Source organism: Parasteatoda tepidariorum, chromosome 5 (genome assembly GCF_043381705.1).
Source record: "Parasteatoda tepidariorum isolate YZ-2023 chromosome 5, CAS_Ptep_4.0, whole genome shotgun sequence".
NCBI classification, from domain to species: Eukaryota; Metazoa; Arthropoda; class Arachnida; order Araneae; family Theridiidae; genus Parasteatoda; species Parasteatoda tepidariorum.
In genome coordinates, this window is record NC_092208.1 from 60,709,158 (window position 1) to 60,724,829 (window position 15,672).

Below are 15,672 nucleotides of genomic sequence, written 5' to 3' on the forward strand. Positions count from 1 at the left end.
GCTTTTGAAGTTGATTCTTGACCTGTGACTGTGAGTTTTTAATTTTCTGATGATTTTTATTGATTTTCTTTTCGTAATTTGTTTATTCTTTTGAATGTATCTTGTTTTTCCTGGACCTCTATACAAAACCATAGGGGTACTGAGGGAGATATTTTAAGCTTTTGCTTCTCCCTCAAATAGAAATGGTTTTGTTTTTAATGGCTACCGGGGCCGGTACCCCCTGAAGACGTCGGCTTCGGTGGTCGTATTTTTGTTTTATTTCATTTGTTTTGTATTGATACTTTTTTCTGAAATTTCTGCTGTTTTTTAGCGCGTTTTTTTCAAAGAAGTTTTTTCCTTTTGATCTTAATTATTTGTGTTTTCTTTCAGTATTCACTCAACTATAAAAGCTATACATTCCTACCATCATTGTTTAATATAAGCTTATCGATATTCTTTTGTTAAAATATAAGTTAAGAACACGTATTTGTAATTAAATAAAATAATTTTTTTTTCTAAAAGCAACAGTAGGACCATGTGTTATCATTTTAATTATTATTATTTTTAAATTAAAAAAAATTTCAAAACTTTACAGTCATTTCATACAGTTTAAAGTTTTTCTTCAATTCAATTTTTTGTTTTTGTGCAACTGAACTATATTTCAGAGCAATAAACAGAAAATCTTTGCTTTATTGAAAGATTTTATAAAATGGTCAGCGACATTAATGCATATCACACAAACACACAGCAGGGATGCACCTTTCTTCAAACTTTCAGCTCCGGCAGATTTAAAGAGAACGTCCAGTTGTTTTGTTTCCTCAGGATCGAACATATGGCTCCCAGTTTTCTACCAGAATATTAATTTCCATTTGCATTGTGCAGCACCCAATCTCAAAAATCAATAGCTCCTTCCTGGTAGATAAGCTTGTTTATCCAGCAGGCGAAGCTAAAATTATAAGAGAAAAAAGTTAACTTTACATTGAAAACATTAAGCATTGAATATTTCTTTAAAACTTAAATCATTTCATTTGAAAATGTTTACAATTTAATGGGTAGATTTCCGTAACAATACCTGCATCAAAAAATCTCAGTATCACCGAGCAAGAATAGAAAAATATTTCACTTATAACCGCTTTCAAATAATAATTTAATATCTTTCTTAATTATTATTATTTTTTAAAAAAAGAAAAAAATTATAGTTCAAAACGCTTAAGCCCTTTTCAATTGAAATGAATATTCAAGTATATATACAGATACAGAAATATATCAAATTCAACACTTTAAGTATGACACTTAACTATTAAAATATTTCTGTACATTGTATAAGCTCATAGAGCCAATAGGAAATGTTCACATTTTTTTTAAAAAACTTCATAAATAAAAATTTTAACACCTTTTAAGCACTGTTCTTCATTTAACGTAAACACGCTTTGAATAAACCATATTGTTGCTTATTTTTTAACTATTTGCTATCATTTATAAATTAATATAATTAATCATATATCAAAAACATCTGTCTATATTCATGAAATGAAAATAAAGATATTTAACTCATCATTTCACAATATATAAGGAAATTAACAATGTAACAGTGTTCGACTTGGGAATAAAATTTCAAACATTCTAAAAAGCAATGGTTTTAACTAAAAAGTAATTGATTAATTAATAATTATTTTAACATGGCAAACTTGTTTATTAAAAATTTATTTTTATCTTTATCATGCAATGAAAAAAAATTCAAACTATAAAACTCTTTGTGACAAGTCAACAAAAAAAGTGGCGAAAAGTGTTAAATAAACAATTGCGTATTTTCTTCCATAACACCTGAAATACGCTTTTAAGTTTACGCAATGCTTATTTTTAACACCATGATTAATGTAGTTTAGTTTCGATATAGCTTCCATACTATACCAACTATCAACAACAGGCATACATAAATAGCCATTCTCACTAAAGGCGGTTCACGGATCTTTGATCGACATCGAGGAAATATGAGTAAAATTTTCCCGTGTAGAAATTTTCTCGCTATTTCTCGCGATAGTGGTCTACAGTGAGACAATTGCATACAGTGAGAATGCTCTCTAAGTGATATGCTCACTGTATCTGACTGTTTTAAGCGCCATCTATAATTTAGAAAAGGTTAACTTTTCATAATTTGCATTAATGACAAAAGCCAGCTACTTATCAAAATAAAAATAACTTCGACTTTCATTTTTCTGCTGTTGCTTCTTAAAAGTTTGTTTTTGTAATCAAATCAAATGGCAGGTGAAAGTGAAGAGAATAGTTTACAGACTTTCTCTCCCAAAAATGAGAGTAGTACAACGAGTCAAGTTAATCTTCATGCACTCAGACAACGAGTGCGAAAGTATATTGAAATGGTTAGATACTTTTTGACATACATATTTTATACTGCCAAAACGTAACTTACAATTCACCGGTTAACTGTAGATTTTGTAATTATTCTGTTCATTTAATCTTACACGAACTGGATTCCCTTATTCTAATTTTAAGCATAATTTATTGCCACTCACTGTAGTTATTAGTTTTTTATTTTCTTACTCATCATAAAACTAGATTTCTAATCAATTGACCTTTCTGCTTTCTGTTACAATAGATAAATTTTGAGCTTTCAGTATTAATACATTCAATTGTAGTATAATTTGGTCTTTATAATGGTAAACTTAATTTTTTATAATACCAGATAAATCTTTTTTTTTCTATACCATTTCTTATTGGTTTAATAAATGTTTTCAAAATTTCTTGTTATTAGTTGTTCAAGTAAAAAAAATTGTTTTCAAAAAGTATATAGCACATTAAAGGTGTTAGAGATAAAAAAAAGAAAATTTTCTTTTATTGCTTCCTGTTTTAGCATTGTTTTTTAAATATTTATTTCTTAATGTGACAAAATTTTTTAAGCATAAAAGGTGAACATATCACTGATGGAAGGAGGCAGTTTTGTTTTGAGGGGCTCAATGTGAATTTATGATTACAGCTAAATAGATTATTTAATGTCATTTTGAGATATCATTACCTTTTTTTGTACAAAAGAGATGTTTTATTTAATCGTAGCTGTACTAAATATTTTTTCTATTTTACTTTTATATAATTAGGTTGACTTAATTATATTTTTAAACGAGATTACTTATTTCATATTTTTTAAAAATATTGAAAAAAAATTTATTAACCAAGTATTTTGTTTAAACTGCAATGTGATATTGATGAATTTGTTTTCAAGTAAACAATTTTAAAATTTTATGCACGAGTTGTTTTAATCATAATTAGTTTAAAAAACTTTTCCAACATTAGACATATTTTGAATATCTTAAAAATAAGACTTAAAATGAATTAATCTTTTTAGTTGCTTGCTTATTATTATTATTATTTTTAGCAACGGGATGTTGTTTTGACATTTAAAAGATTGGGAACCTATGTCTTATGCCAATGAAAAGCAATAAGTTCTTTAACTTTGCAAATGAATAACTCCATTAAAAATATGTTCAATTTTATATTTTTTTTAGAATTTTACTTACAATGTAATCTTCTACAACATTGAATTATAATAATACATGTTTGTAGTAGGTGACTCAAGCAAGTACGAAAGTTACCAAAATAACTGTAGAAAGCTCTAAGTCTGTTAATTGATTAGAAAGAGAAATAATTCAAAGACAATATATATAATATGCATTTTCCTCTTTAAAAAATTCAATTTAGATTATTATAGTTTTTATTATATGCAGTTAATTATTCCTCTTATGTTATAGCTTAAAAAAGTTTACAGACGATTAAAACAATATCAAATTACAAGCCACTTTTCTTCTATCCTAGTTTTGCTATTAAAGATTTTGCATTATTTAAATGCAAGTTTGTTACTATGGAACTTGTAAGTAAAACTTGTAATGTCTTAATATGGAACTTGTAATAAAATAGTCTTTAAGAATGTAATGTAACTAGTGTTATTTTTATTGTCAATTAAAGTTGTTAATAAAAATTTCTCACAGTAAAATATGTATAGTAGGTACATTCAATAGTTAATTAGAATACCTTGCTCTTAATATAAATTTTACAAGCATAGTAAATGTCTTAATAAGTTTTAAATATTTGTTAAAGTTCTAGTTGAAGTCTAGCAAGTTTTCTAAATTTAAGATAAAAATTTCTTTGATAGTATTCACTTTGTAGGCTACAAATTAATTTCATCAGGATTATCAAATCATTTACTATAAAAAAGTATAAAATAAATAAAAATTAATATCCCTAAGTGCTTAGGAATTCATTATGCAAAAACAAAATTTATGTACTATTTTGTTAATTGTTTTTTTAATTTTCTTCTATTATAAATATTTTTAGCATCTGTATCAAGCGGCAATTTTTTGGGCTGATAAAGTAGCGTCACTGTCAAATGGTATGAATCACTTTTATGTCTTAGGTGTCTATTTTGTTAAAATGTTTTATGTGAAATAAAAANTAATGGCTACCGGGGCCGGTACCCCCTGAAGACGTCGGCTTCGGTGGTCATATTTTTATTTTTTTTTTTATTTCATTTGTTTCTTGTATTGATACTTTTTTCTGAAATTTCTGCTGCTTCTTAGCGCATTTTTTTCAAAGAAGTTTTATCCTTTTGATCTAAATTATTTGTGTTTTCTTTCAGTATTATGTGAATTAAAAATCTTTTATTATTATTTTTTTTTTTTAATTTCATTTTATTTTGCAAATATTTTAATAAAAATTACCTGTAGTATAAGTTAAGTTATGCAATTTAAGTGTCTACATTAATTACATAATACAAAAATACAGTTTAGGTGTCTTTGTAGTATACAATGAATTAATACTTTTTGGTTAATGATAAAATTTATGTCCTAGTTACAAATTTTAAAACTTCAAATGATTAAATTAATACCCAATTTTTTTAAAAACCTCAGTGAACATCCATCATAAATTTATTTGCGTGTTCTGTAAATAGTTTTTGTGTGTAGATATAGGTAGTTGTGAAGTTTTGCTGTTGTTCCATATAAAGTTAATGTTTTAGTTTTTGTTAAAATTGTGATTTTTTAAAAAAAAAATTTCTATTGTATTATCACTTTATTATTTAAAATTTTCTATTGTTACGTACAAGGAATCTAAAGCAGTCCAGAAAGTTAAAGGGATTATTTAGGAAACTTCACAGGTACAGGGAACAAAGCAACTCTCGTTTCCTCTTTAAACACCTAAACTTTTCTAGAACTGAGTAAGGGAACAGAAAATGGTGAATTATACATTCTAGAAACTTTTAGGAGACACAGGAATAATAAAGAAAAATTTAGATTGCACTTTCTTCGAGTTGTGAGTATCTCGAACTTAGTATCTCGTTCTCGCAAGGAGGACAATTCTAACCACTCAGCTACGCTGACATACGTCAATATGCAATGCCCTGTACATTAAATATGACTATTTAAAATTTATAAACTATAAAGCATATCAAAATTTGCTTACATGTTTTTGTAAAGTTCAAATAAACATGAATGTCTACATTTTGTCATAAGTTGAATCACACAATGAATATCCACATTTTTTCACAAACAAGAAGGAAATATTACTCTTTGGCATTCATGCAGACAATGATGACATCAAATTTCATAAACTGTTAATGGAATTTTCTCAAAATAGCATAACTTTTCCTTCTAGTAGACACAATAAATTCATTTCTTTTCTACTAATTCAATTAAAGCTTTAGCATCTTTTGTGTAGCTAGTTAGTTCTTTATTACCTTTATTGTGTTTGATTGACTAGTTGAATAATAAACTTTTGTCCATGCTATATTTCATACAAAGCTAATTTTTAATTTTTTACAAACTCTGTTCTGCAATACCAATAATAAGTTTTAATCAAAATAGATAAGAACTAGAAAAACAATATTATGTGCAAATATTAAAAAACAATGTTTTTAGAAAATACTGTGTAAAATTTATTGCTGAAGAAGAGAAAAACCTTCCATCCCTTCTTGTTTTAGTAATTTTAAGAGGAAAATGTTTTTAAATGTGCATAGTAAAAAAAATTATAAAGATAAAAAAATAGATAAAGATAAAAAAAATTATAAAAAGATATTTAGAAGATTTAATGATACTGCTTCTCTTAAGAGCCTTACTAATATTTTTTTATAAATAAATATAATCAATGCAAATAATCTATATCAATATTTATTCTGTTCTTTTTTCCAAGATGAAGCCAATGATATATTTTGGCTTGCACAAAGCTTATATTACAGTGGGCAGTACCACAGAGCTGCCATTTGTATCAAATCTAGGACTTTACACAAGGTAAAATATACTGTATTCTCTTAGAGCATCTAATTAGTTAATTAAATATAATAAAAAGGATTAACCCTTTTTTATATATATTCTCTTTAGACTGATGTAGAGTGCCGGTATTTAGCTGCTAAATGTCATGTAAGTCACTAATTTTGATGTATCTTGTATCTATATTATATATGTATATCAGAATGGTCATGGAATAATGTCAACTGCTTAGAGATTAATTTTTTAAAGAATTACTTGATTACTATTGGCTAACTATGAATTGGGCTAACTATGAAAGCATTGATGAAGGGAAACATGATCCAAAGCTGTGTTTCTTTAATAAAAATCATTATTATTGCACATTAACCCGTAAACCGTAATTAAAACCGTATAATTTGACATTTGACTTTCAAATTTAATTTTGATACTGTAGTTTCTTGGTAAAAAAGCCTTATTTATTTATAATATTTTGTCCTCTTTTTTTTTTATATATGTTTGATTTTCTTATTTTAATATATAATGACACTTGAGTTTGAAGAGTATAGCCACTTTTCTCTTTCTTTTTCTATTTAAACCTTCATTCACTCCAATCCACTTAAGCCCCTGACATAATTTTATTATCACTTTGAAATTTTAAATATCTGTTTAATTTGTTATAAAAACTTAAATTTTCATGCAGATTAATAAGCAAGGTGTTTCGAAAGTAAAATTGTATACTAAATTGATCATCTGCTTAATGAATATACGATTCTGCTTAAAGAATATATTATTCTTTTTTTTATTTTTTAATTATTGTGTTTTTATACTGCATAGTTTCAATTATTGTGTTTTTATACTGCATAGTTCAGCAAGAAATTAAGACATGATTCATTAAATTAATTCACTTCTATTTGAACAAAAGAAGTTATGTTCTTTTTGTTTGATAAAAATTATAACACACTGAATGTGAGGACTAAAACAATTTCTTGTTTTTTTCCTTTTATATTTTTTTTTAAAAATAAAAAAAAAAAAAATTTTTTTTAAATAACTGAACTATTTTAAAAGCATAGGAACAACAATTTTTAGTCTTGTAATAATTTTTATTTGTTTTGAAACGAGACTATAGTACAACCACCACTCTTGAAAGTAGATATTCAAATATGGGTCTTTTTACTGTGGTACCCATATCTTATATTTAATCATGTGTTTTTGGAAGTTTTCTAATTTTTCCTTTTGTAACCGACGTTCAAATGTTAATTACTATTTAATATTTTTTATAGCTTTTAGTTGTTGTCATTTATCAGGAGACAATTTGTATATCTTAGAAACTCATAGATAGTAGTAATGCAAATTTTCATTGGTAGATATTAAGGTGTTTCTCTGACATCAACACTAGACTGAAAAAAAAGAGAACAAAATTGTCATTTTTCAAACTTTATTGAAATGTTCAATTTTTCAAAATTTCCCAGACTTACTTTATCAAATTAGTTTGTGACTCTGGAAAAATTGGACCAGGGTCTTTTGTTTCGTTGTGGGGCTTTTCGTTAGTTCTTTACAGAAGTTGAGGTATTGGGAGGCAAGATCATTCAAGGCAATCAGTCACTTGTAAAACAATTCATATCAATTCATTCATGGATCATAAGGCAATCAGTTTGGTCTTGTTCTTAGTTCTACAGCTTGAACCTGTATTGATATCTTTTTAATTCTGCGTAACTTTTTACCTAGTCCTTATTGAAAAATTACTAAATTAGTTGTACATGCATTATATTTTATGAGCAGTAAATATTGAAGATAATAAAGCTTTTCTACATTTTACAGAAGTTTTATTAGAAGTCACTTGTAAAACAATTTTTCTTTGACAAGTGACTGTATTTAAGTATTGAGCTATTTGGTCAAATTAATAAAAATACTTTCTTCTCAAATACTGTTTCTCCATTGGCTAACAAGGAGGAAAACTGATGGTAACTCTGCAGGTCCTATTTTGAATTGAGTTCAGGGTCGATACTTAAAGAAAGTATTCTATTTGCTATAAGTTTGGCTTTTCATATTTATTAATTATTTTTCTCTACCTCTATTTGTAACTATTGCAATAATTAAGGATATTCTATTTCCCATACATTTATTTTTATTTAATTGTTAATTTTTTACATTATTTATTTACAATATGTTCCGTCTAATCCTTTTGTCTAATTTGTTCTCTTTATTTATGTTTCGTTAATGAATGTGCATAGTTCTTCATTACCATAAGAACGTGATTGATTTGATATGATCAATAATTATTTTTCTTAGCATTTTAATTCATACTAATTTAATAACTTTAGTTTGCAGGCAAAGAATATAAGGAAGCATTAGATGTTCTTAATGTGGCATTAGATGACAATATTATGAGCAAGTCAGAAGATGAGAATTTAGTGTCTGACTCAAATGATGCAAACCTTGTAATTTTTTCTTCTTTTTTTACTATTATAATTATATCAAAAATAAGTTTTATTTGAAATTTAATCTATTCTTAAAAAATTTATTATTTTATATGTCGCTGCATGAAAGTTTGAAGCGAAAAGACAATTTGTTATTTTAGTAAATATTTTACTATGTTAATTATAAATTTGCGCTAGCAAGGAATTGTTCCAAGCACTGTAGTAAATAAATAAAATTGATAGTTTCTCATTTAAAAAAATATTTTTTGCAATATAAATTAGTTTTAAAGATGAAAGGTCTATTTTATTTTGCTAAGTTTAAAAATTGGGCAGATTAATAAAAATACTTTTTAAAAAATTCTACATCTGGTTGATAGTAAGCATTAAATACTGCCTGGTGATATATATTTTTTTATTTTTCTCTAATTGTGATATTGAAAGTTAGCTGCACTGCTAATATCTGCTTCATAAAAGATGAAGAAAAAATGTGATGAGCTTGCTTAGACAGATTTCTAATAATTAATCATAAATCTAGTCTTTTACTAAATCATCATTCTTCAACATGTGTTGAATTTAATTGACAATTTTTGTGAGTGAAAATAAAATATTTTGTAAATATAGCTAAAAGATGAAAAGTTATAAAAGCAAACAGACAGAGAAATTTATAAGTATTTTAAAAATTATTTAAAAAATTAATAGCCATGATAAAAGTTTATTTTCCCACCTGCTTAACATTTATATTATTAACTGCACTGCTTAACATTTATGAAAGTATTATGAAAGAATAATTTTATTAAACACATCAAATTAATAAATCCAAAACACACTTTCATCTTAAAGAGAATATTTTTAAGCACCATAATTGTTATTTTAATTATTTTGAAATGATAATTGTTAAGTCTTGCCAATGTTTATTGGGAAAAAAATTAACTTTGATGAATGATACTTCTTCCATATAGCCTGTTTATTGAAGATTAAGCTTGAATTAAAAGTTGACACTTTGTAATAATGTGAAAAACTAATGTTAATCAAGAGATAAAAAGTCTGTTGTTGATAAATTTATTTTTTAAATAAAAAACTACATAAAACTAATTATCGTTAGTTTCATTTGTTGCCTACTATTCAAATTTTGTAACGATTCTATAAGTCAAATAAAAATGTCTCCTTTTTTACTTTATAGAGTAGTGCCATTTTGCTGTTAAAAGGTCAAATCTATGAGGCAATGGATAATAGGAATCTTGCTTCTGAATGTTTTAAAGATGCTCTACAGCTTGACGTCTTTTGTTATGATGCTTTTGATTCTCTAGTCCAACATCAAATGTTAACAAAAGATGAAGGTATATTTTTAAAAATTAATATTTTTGTTTCAAGTTATGTTTTTTTTCCTTTCATTATGGATCATTTTTGCTTTAAGCAAGTAGCTAATGTATGTTAGGGGTAGAGATTGGCTTGTATCAATGTATCTGATATTTTGTTCTTTAAAGTATTTAGTACTGCAAAGGGATACATCGTGAAATTAACCTTGGTATCAATTAAATTTCAAAACAATAAGTTTGGTAAAGCTCCTAGAACTTCTAAAAAATAAAAATCTTAAAAACTTTGTGTCTAAATGGCAGCACCAAAAATGTTTGTATCATTTATCGATTTCAAATGAATCCAACAATAAGTTCTTTTAGAAGCAGTTATAAGTATTCAGTTTTGTGTACCAATGAGGTAAGCCTGTAAAAAGTAGCAGATACTTTTTGATTCATGATTTTGATACTTTTGATTCATGATTTTGATAGATTTGTGAATCGTTTTTAAAACTGTTATTGATACAATGGATTAATCCATTTTGGATCTAGTTTCTCTTTGTACTTAGTATTAATGTCTGTAGTCAGTTTGCTTTGGTTCATTCTTAGGACTTTGATTTCTAAAGCAGTAACAATCTTAGTAGTTCCTTAAATAACTTGATTATGTGTTTGCATTTTACTATGATTTATCATGCATTTTTTTGCTCATTTTGCTTAATTATGTGTAAATTTTACAATATTTATTTTGATATGAACAGATAAAATGTTATGTTATTTTTTTTCGTTTGAACATCAATCAGATTTTAATGTTTGGAAAAAGTATAACATTATACATGGGGAATAATTTTGTTTAATTAAATATACTCACTTTATTATCGTTTCTGAAAATATTCGCGTTTAAAATATGTTTTATGCATTATTTATTTTTCAATAAAATATAACCTATTATAGATTCTATTTTGTTTCTTTGCAGATTATCATAATTCATAAAAATGAGTCTCGATATGTTTACTTTTCGTGTTAATTAAGTCAAATTGCATTATAATTTTTTTTTGCGAAATTACGAAAGAATTTCTTTAAATATTATAGCTAAACTAATTATATATATATATCTAAAAAAAATTTACTAAGTATTTTGACAAAAATTGCAAAACATGTTATATGCATTATATATTAAACAAAATGTACACTATTGCAGATTCTATCTTATTTCTTTTTTACTAACTTCATTGAAATGTTTTTTAAAAGCAATTTAGAGGAATAACTTGTTTTAATTTGATTCCCAAAATATTTTCTCTTGAACTAGCTGAATAATTTAGATTCATTTCAATTATCCTAGAAAACAAAAATTGCTTTGTTTAGTATTTCATTAACTTCAATAAAGTAGTGATGATAAAAACCTGCTAAATATGTTATTTATATATATTTTTTTAAACAAAATATGTTTGATTTTTATTAGATTCATCTCAAATGCTGAAAATTATGTTAAAAAAAACAATGGTATTTTTAATTTATGATTTTTCATTTCCTCTATAAATTAAGATTATTATGTATCTAAAAGTGCCAGTTACAAAGTATCAGTTTGTAACTGATACCAAATATTTTGTACCCATCTCTAGGTAGGGGCACAGAACATTTTTAAATGTATGTATGATGCAAAAGAAAAAAAATAGTTTTCTTTAGAGGGCCATAAGGCATTCAATTCTTATAGTATATATATCCAATAATGAATAATGAATTTTCGAAATTTTTATTTAGTTTATGAACAATATAAATCTGTCTTGAAAAATAGAAGGGGAATTCAGCAGTTAAATGTGTTTGCAACAAATATTGGTGGGGTCTTATGTGTGTGTTCAAAAATTTTATTTAATATAAGAAACAGCAAAGCGTCCTTGGTGGACTGGAGCGGAGCGGTTGAACCATGTGATTCTCTGTGCAGAGAGAAAGAGAATGAACGGTAAATTCTCGTGCCGCAGGATGCACGCCGCCTTCACCCACTCACGATCTTTTAGAATATCATGTGGGTGTTAAGTAGTTTTCTTAGAATTGAACACATCTTATTTAGCATTAACAAATATGTATATTAGTTTTTAAGTGAAAATTTAGCAGTTTTGCACTTTTTGTCTTCTTTACATATAAAATAAAGAGTTTTTTCTTTTTAAGAAATTAAGTTTGGCAAGGGTTTTCCTTGTGAAAAAATTATTTTATAATTTTCTATTGTACATAAACTACTTATATCTTTAATTTTTTTACCAATGGATAAATGAGATTCTTTGGATTTTAGAATCTTAGTGCTATAAATTACTGCAATTAGTTTGAAAGCAATTTTAAACTTTTCTTTTTCATGTTATGTAGTTTAACAAATTTTCAGGAACAAAGACGGGCATGTTGACCATTCATATGCTGCACGTTATTATATTTAAAGGAATAGGTTATTCTTTTTTCAAAAATTAAATTAGTTATAGGTTTTTTTCTCTTGAAAGTTATATTTATTTCTTTATTTTTCTTTGAAGAAAAACAAATATAGTTTTGCTTTCTATTTTAACCTGGGAGATTTATTAATATTTTGTTAGAAGAAAATGCATAGTAACATCAAATGTTTTATCTGGATATTGAACATTACAATGACAGGGTGGCCTCAAAACATGAAGAACAGGGAAAAGTTAGGAACTTTTATCAGTCTGGAAAAATTATATCTTGGTCTAAATTTTCCTAAATAGTAACATTTAATGTTGCATTATGGATTAGGACAATATCTTTCTAGGTCTTGCTTACATGAATTGATTAAAATATTTAGCATTGAGCTATATTTATCATTTTAATATTTAATTGCTTCTCAATAATATGCAAACAATTCATAGTTAAGTTTTAATATTCCTTTTTAACGCTGGTAATGTTTACCTTAGCAATATTGGTAATTATTTTTGCTGTCACATAGTGTTTTATTAAATTATATTAATCTCCAAAAGCAGAACCTAATATACATATTTTATTTTTATTTTCTTAGCAAATTTTATGTTTTTGATTTTATGTGTTATGTTTGGAAGAACTTACTAAAAGGTTTTAATAAAAGCAAGTACTATAAGTCTCATAGTATATGAGCATGTTACATATCCCTTTTAATACATCTTTATCAATAGTAAAAAGTTTTCTCGGAATTTTTATTTCATCTATTTAATCTAAATTTATAAATAGTATTTTTATTTACCTAGTAAAGCTTAATAATATATTTCTTTAATTGTTTCAGAAATTGAACTTATGAATTCACTGCCATTTGATGCTCAATGTCCAGAAGATGAGCCTAATATTACAAAATTTTTGTATGAAACGCAGTTGAAAAAGGTAAACCTTATTCATGATGTCTTGGTTATAAAAGTACAGTAATATTTGGTTAGTTAGTATGATTTATTTCTTGTTCATCTTCTAAAAAAATATATGCCTTTTTATTTATTTGTTTTTAAGTCTGCTATTTTCTTTAATGTCTAGTTAATAGTTTTTGCTGACGTTAAAAGTTAAATCATGTTTAGTTTCTGTAACAAAGAATACCTTTTTTCTAATTTAAAGCTTTAAGTAATCTTTGTTGAAGTTTTTATTTTTATTTTTTTCAGTATGATAAACCTAATGAAATGGTTATTCCAGCCGAATTAACACTTCTCGCTAGTAATCTTGATGTTGGTACAGCATTAGCTGAAAAGTATTATTATAACTGTGATTACGAGCAGTGCTTCACTATAACAACCTCGTAAGCATTGATAATCTTTTTACTATAGCTTTCTTTCATAAATATTTAATTAAAAAAAAATTTTCTTTTTAAATAATAATTCTTATTTCTTTATGTAGTATTTTAAACAAAGATCCCTTCCATTTGCAATGTTTACCTATTCATATATCCTGCTTGATGGAATTGGAAAAGACAAATGGTAAGAACAGTTACATTGTACTTTGGTTTTGTGAAGAAATTATCAATACTTATTTGTTTTTTTAGGAGTAAAAATTAGTTACTCTTAATGTTAGGGATCGGTTAATATGTCAAAATTGTACCTAGATATTAATTCTGATGACAATTTAAATTTATAAAATGATTAATTTGTGAAACAGTAGATAAGTTTATTATATTCATAAGATTATCTTGATTTTATGTATGCTAGTAAGGTTTTTTTTAGCAAAGCAACATCCTAAGTTTCACATAGTTGTTATACCTAAAATCATTAAGTTTACCTTTTTTTTTTAAATTAAAAAAAAAGAATACCATAGTTTGTTAGTTCTATTATAGTCATGCAATATTTGGTCAATTTTATTTTTATGCTATTGTTTTAAATATTAGTAATTTGTTTATCTTGTTTACAAAGGAATTTTTTATTTTAATCTGAATCATTTTAAATAATAGTTTTACCTAGAATTTGTACAAGTGAATAAGCTCATCCTTTAAATTAGTTTCATTAACACAGCTCAAGTGCATTAAATTTATATTGCTTTAATAACTGTTTTTTTTAATTATCTTATTTATTAATTTATAATTATTATTTCTTTTTACTGTTTTACTCTTGATAAGTTAACATGAAAATTTTCATTTTTAGTGACAGTAAGAGCTTTGCCTTGTGTTTACTGATTAATTACTTTAATTTTTTATTAATTAATGACATTTACTTCTATTAAAAGATTTTGCTATTTGTCTCCAAATTATTTCTAGGAATACTGCGATTTAAAATTTGAATGAATGAGTCTAATTTTTACTGCTCATCAACTTAATATGAGTTTACACTTTTTTTTTCAAGACTTTATATATTTAGACGAAAAATTTTTTTAAATCTATCCATGAGGTTTTTAATTGTTAATGTTTTAGTGGATGAAATTCATTAGTTTTGCGGAATTTTTTTTAAAAAACATGTATGAGTCATTTGCAATTTTAAATTGGTATCTAAACCTGATATCACGAAGAAATTATCTGCAAAGGTTGTTTGCCTTAATTATAGCTTTAAATATTTTTTTAAGGCAATGATAATTAATATTTGTTAACACTTTAGGGACATTTTTGCTTTTAAGCCACTGTCTGAAACTGTCATTTCCATATTCTAAGACATCATAACTGAGTATGTGTTTTTCAAACACCTTGATGTTGGCATTTTTAATGTTGTGCTTATTTTAAATTATAACCTTAACCTTCCATTGATATTCAAATTTTAATTCAAAACTTCTAAATAAATCATTCAACAATTTTACATGTATGTTCGTGGTAATTAACTTTTTAATAGATCATAAACAAAAAAATTAAATTTGTTTGGTTCGCTTAATTGAAGTAAAAAGTTGATTGTCATGAAGTTGAAGTTGATCTGCTTTCAGAAATGTCTGGTTCTATACTTTTACAGGGTTCCCACGGTCCTTGAGAGTCCTTGAAAGTCCTTGAATTTTTTTCTGCTAAATTTAGGTCCTTGAAAGTGCTTGAAAAACGTCTTAGGTCCTTGAAAAACTTGATAGGTCCTTGAATTTGTCCAATACTGCCGGCGGCCCTTTTTATAAACCCCCCGCGGATCTTTCTCGTTCTTTCTGTTTTGTTCCCGAGCTCTCTCACGTGATTTTTAACGCCACCGTTTCTAACCGGGCCTAGCGTCTTGGTGTCTGCCAAGCGCGCGGAGCACAGCAGACAATCAATGCGTTCGGGGCGAGACTCCACTTCATCTTCTGTCGCATATGCTTAGATCTTCTTTTTTCTTATCGAAACTGGAATAATCTGTTGAC

At 26.0% G+C, this 15,672-nt stretch overlaps 1 protein-coding gene across 2 annotated transcripts in view; it reads left to right on the forward strand.

The window, feature by feature from the left end:
* The first annotated feature begins 2,197 nt into the window (after nt 1-2,197).
* Nucleotides 2,198-15,672, forward strand: part of LOC107446839 (cell division cycle protein 16) — a 29,732-nt gene continuing 16,257 nt past the window's right edge. For both annotated transcript variants that reach the window (XM_043053792.2, XM_043053793.2), the window contains exons 1-9: nt 2,198-2,357; nt 4,324-4,378; nt 6,172-6,269; nt 6,360-6,398; nt 8,549-8,665; nt 9,825-9,981; nt 13,184-13,278; nt 13,545-13,678; nt 13,777-13,856. In XM_043053792.2, coding sequence (XP_042909726.1) covers nt 2,238-2,357; nt 4,324-4,378; nt 6,172-6,269; nt 6,360-6,398; nt 8,549-8,665; nt 9,825-9,981; nt 13,184-13,278; nt 13,545-13,678; nt 13,777-13,856 — 895 coding nt within the window. In that variant the 5' untranslated portion in view covers nt 2,198-2,237. The remainder of the gene's footprint in view (nt 2,358-4,323; nt 4,379-6,171; nt 6,270-6,359; nt 6,399-8,548; nt 8,666-9,824; nt 9,982-13,183; nt 13,279-13,544; nt 13,679-13,776; nt 13,857-15,672) is intronic.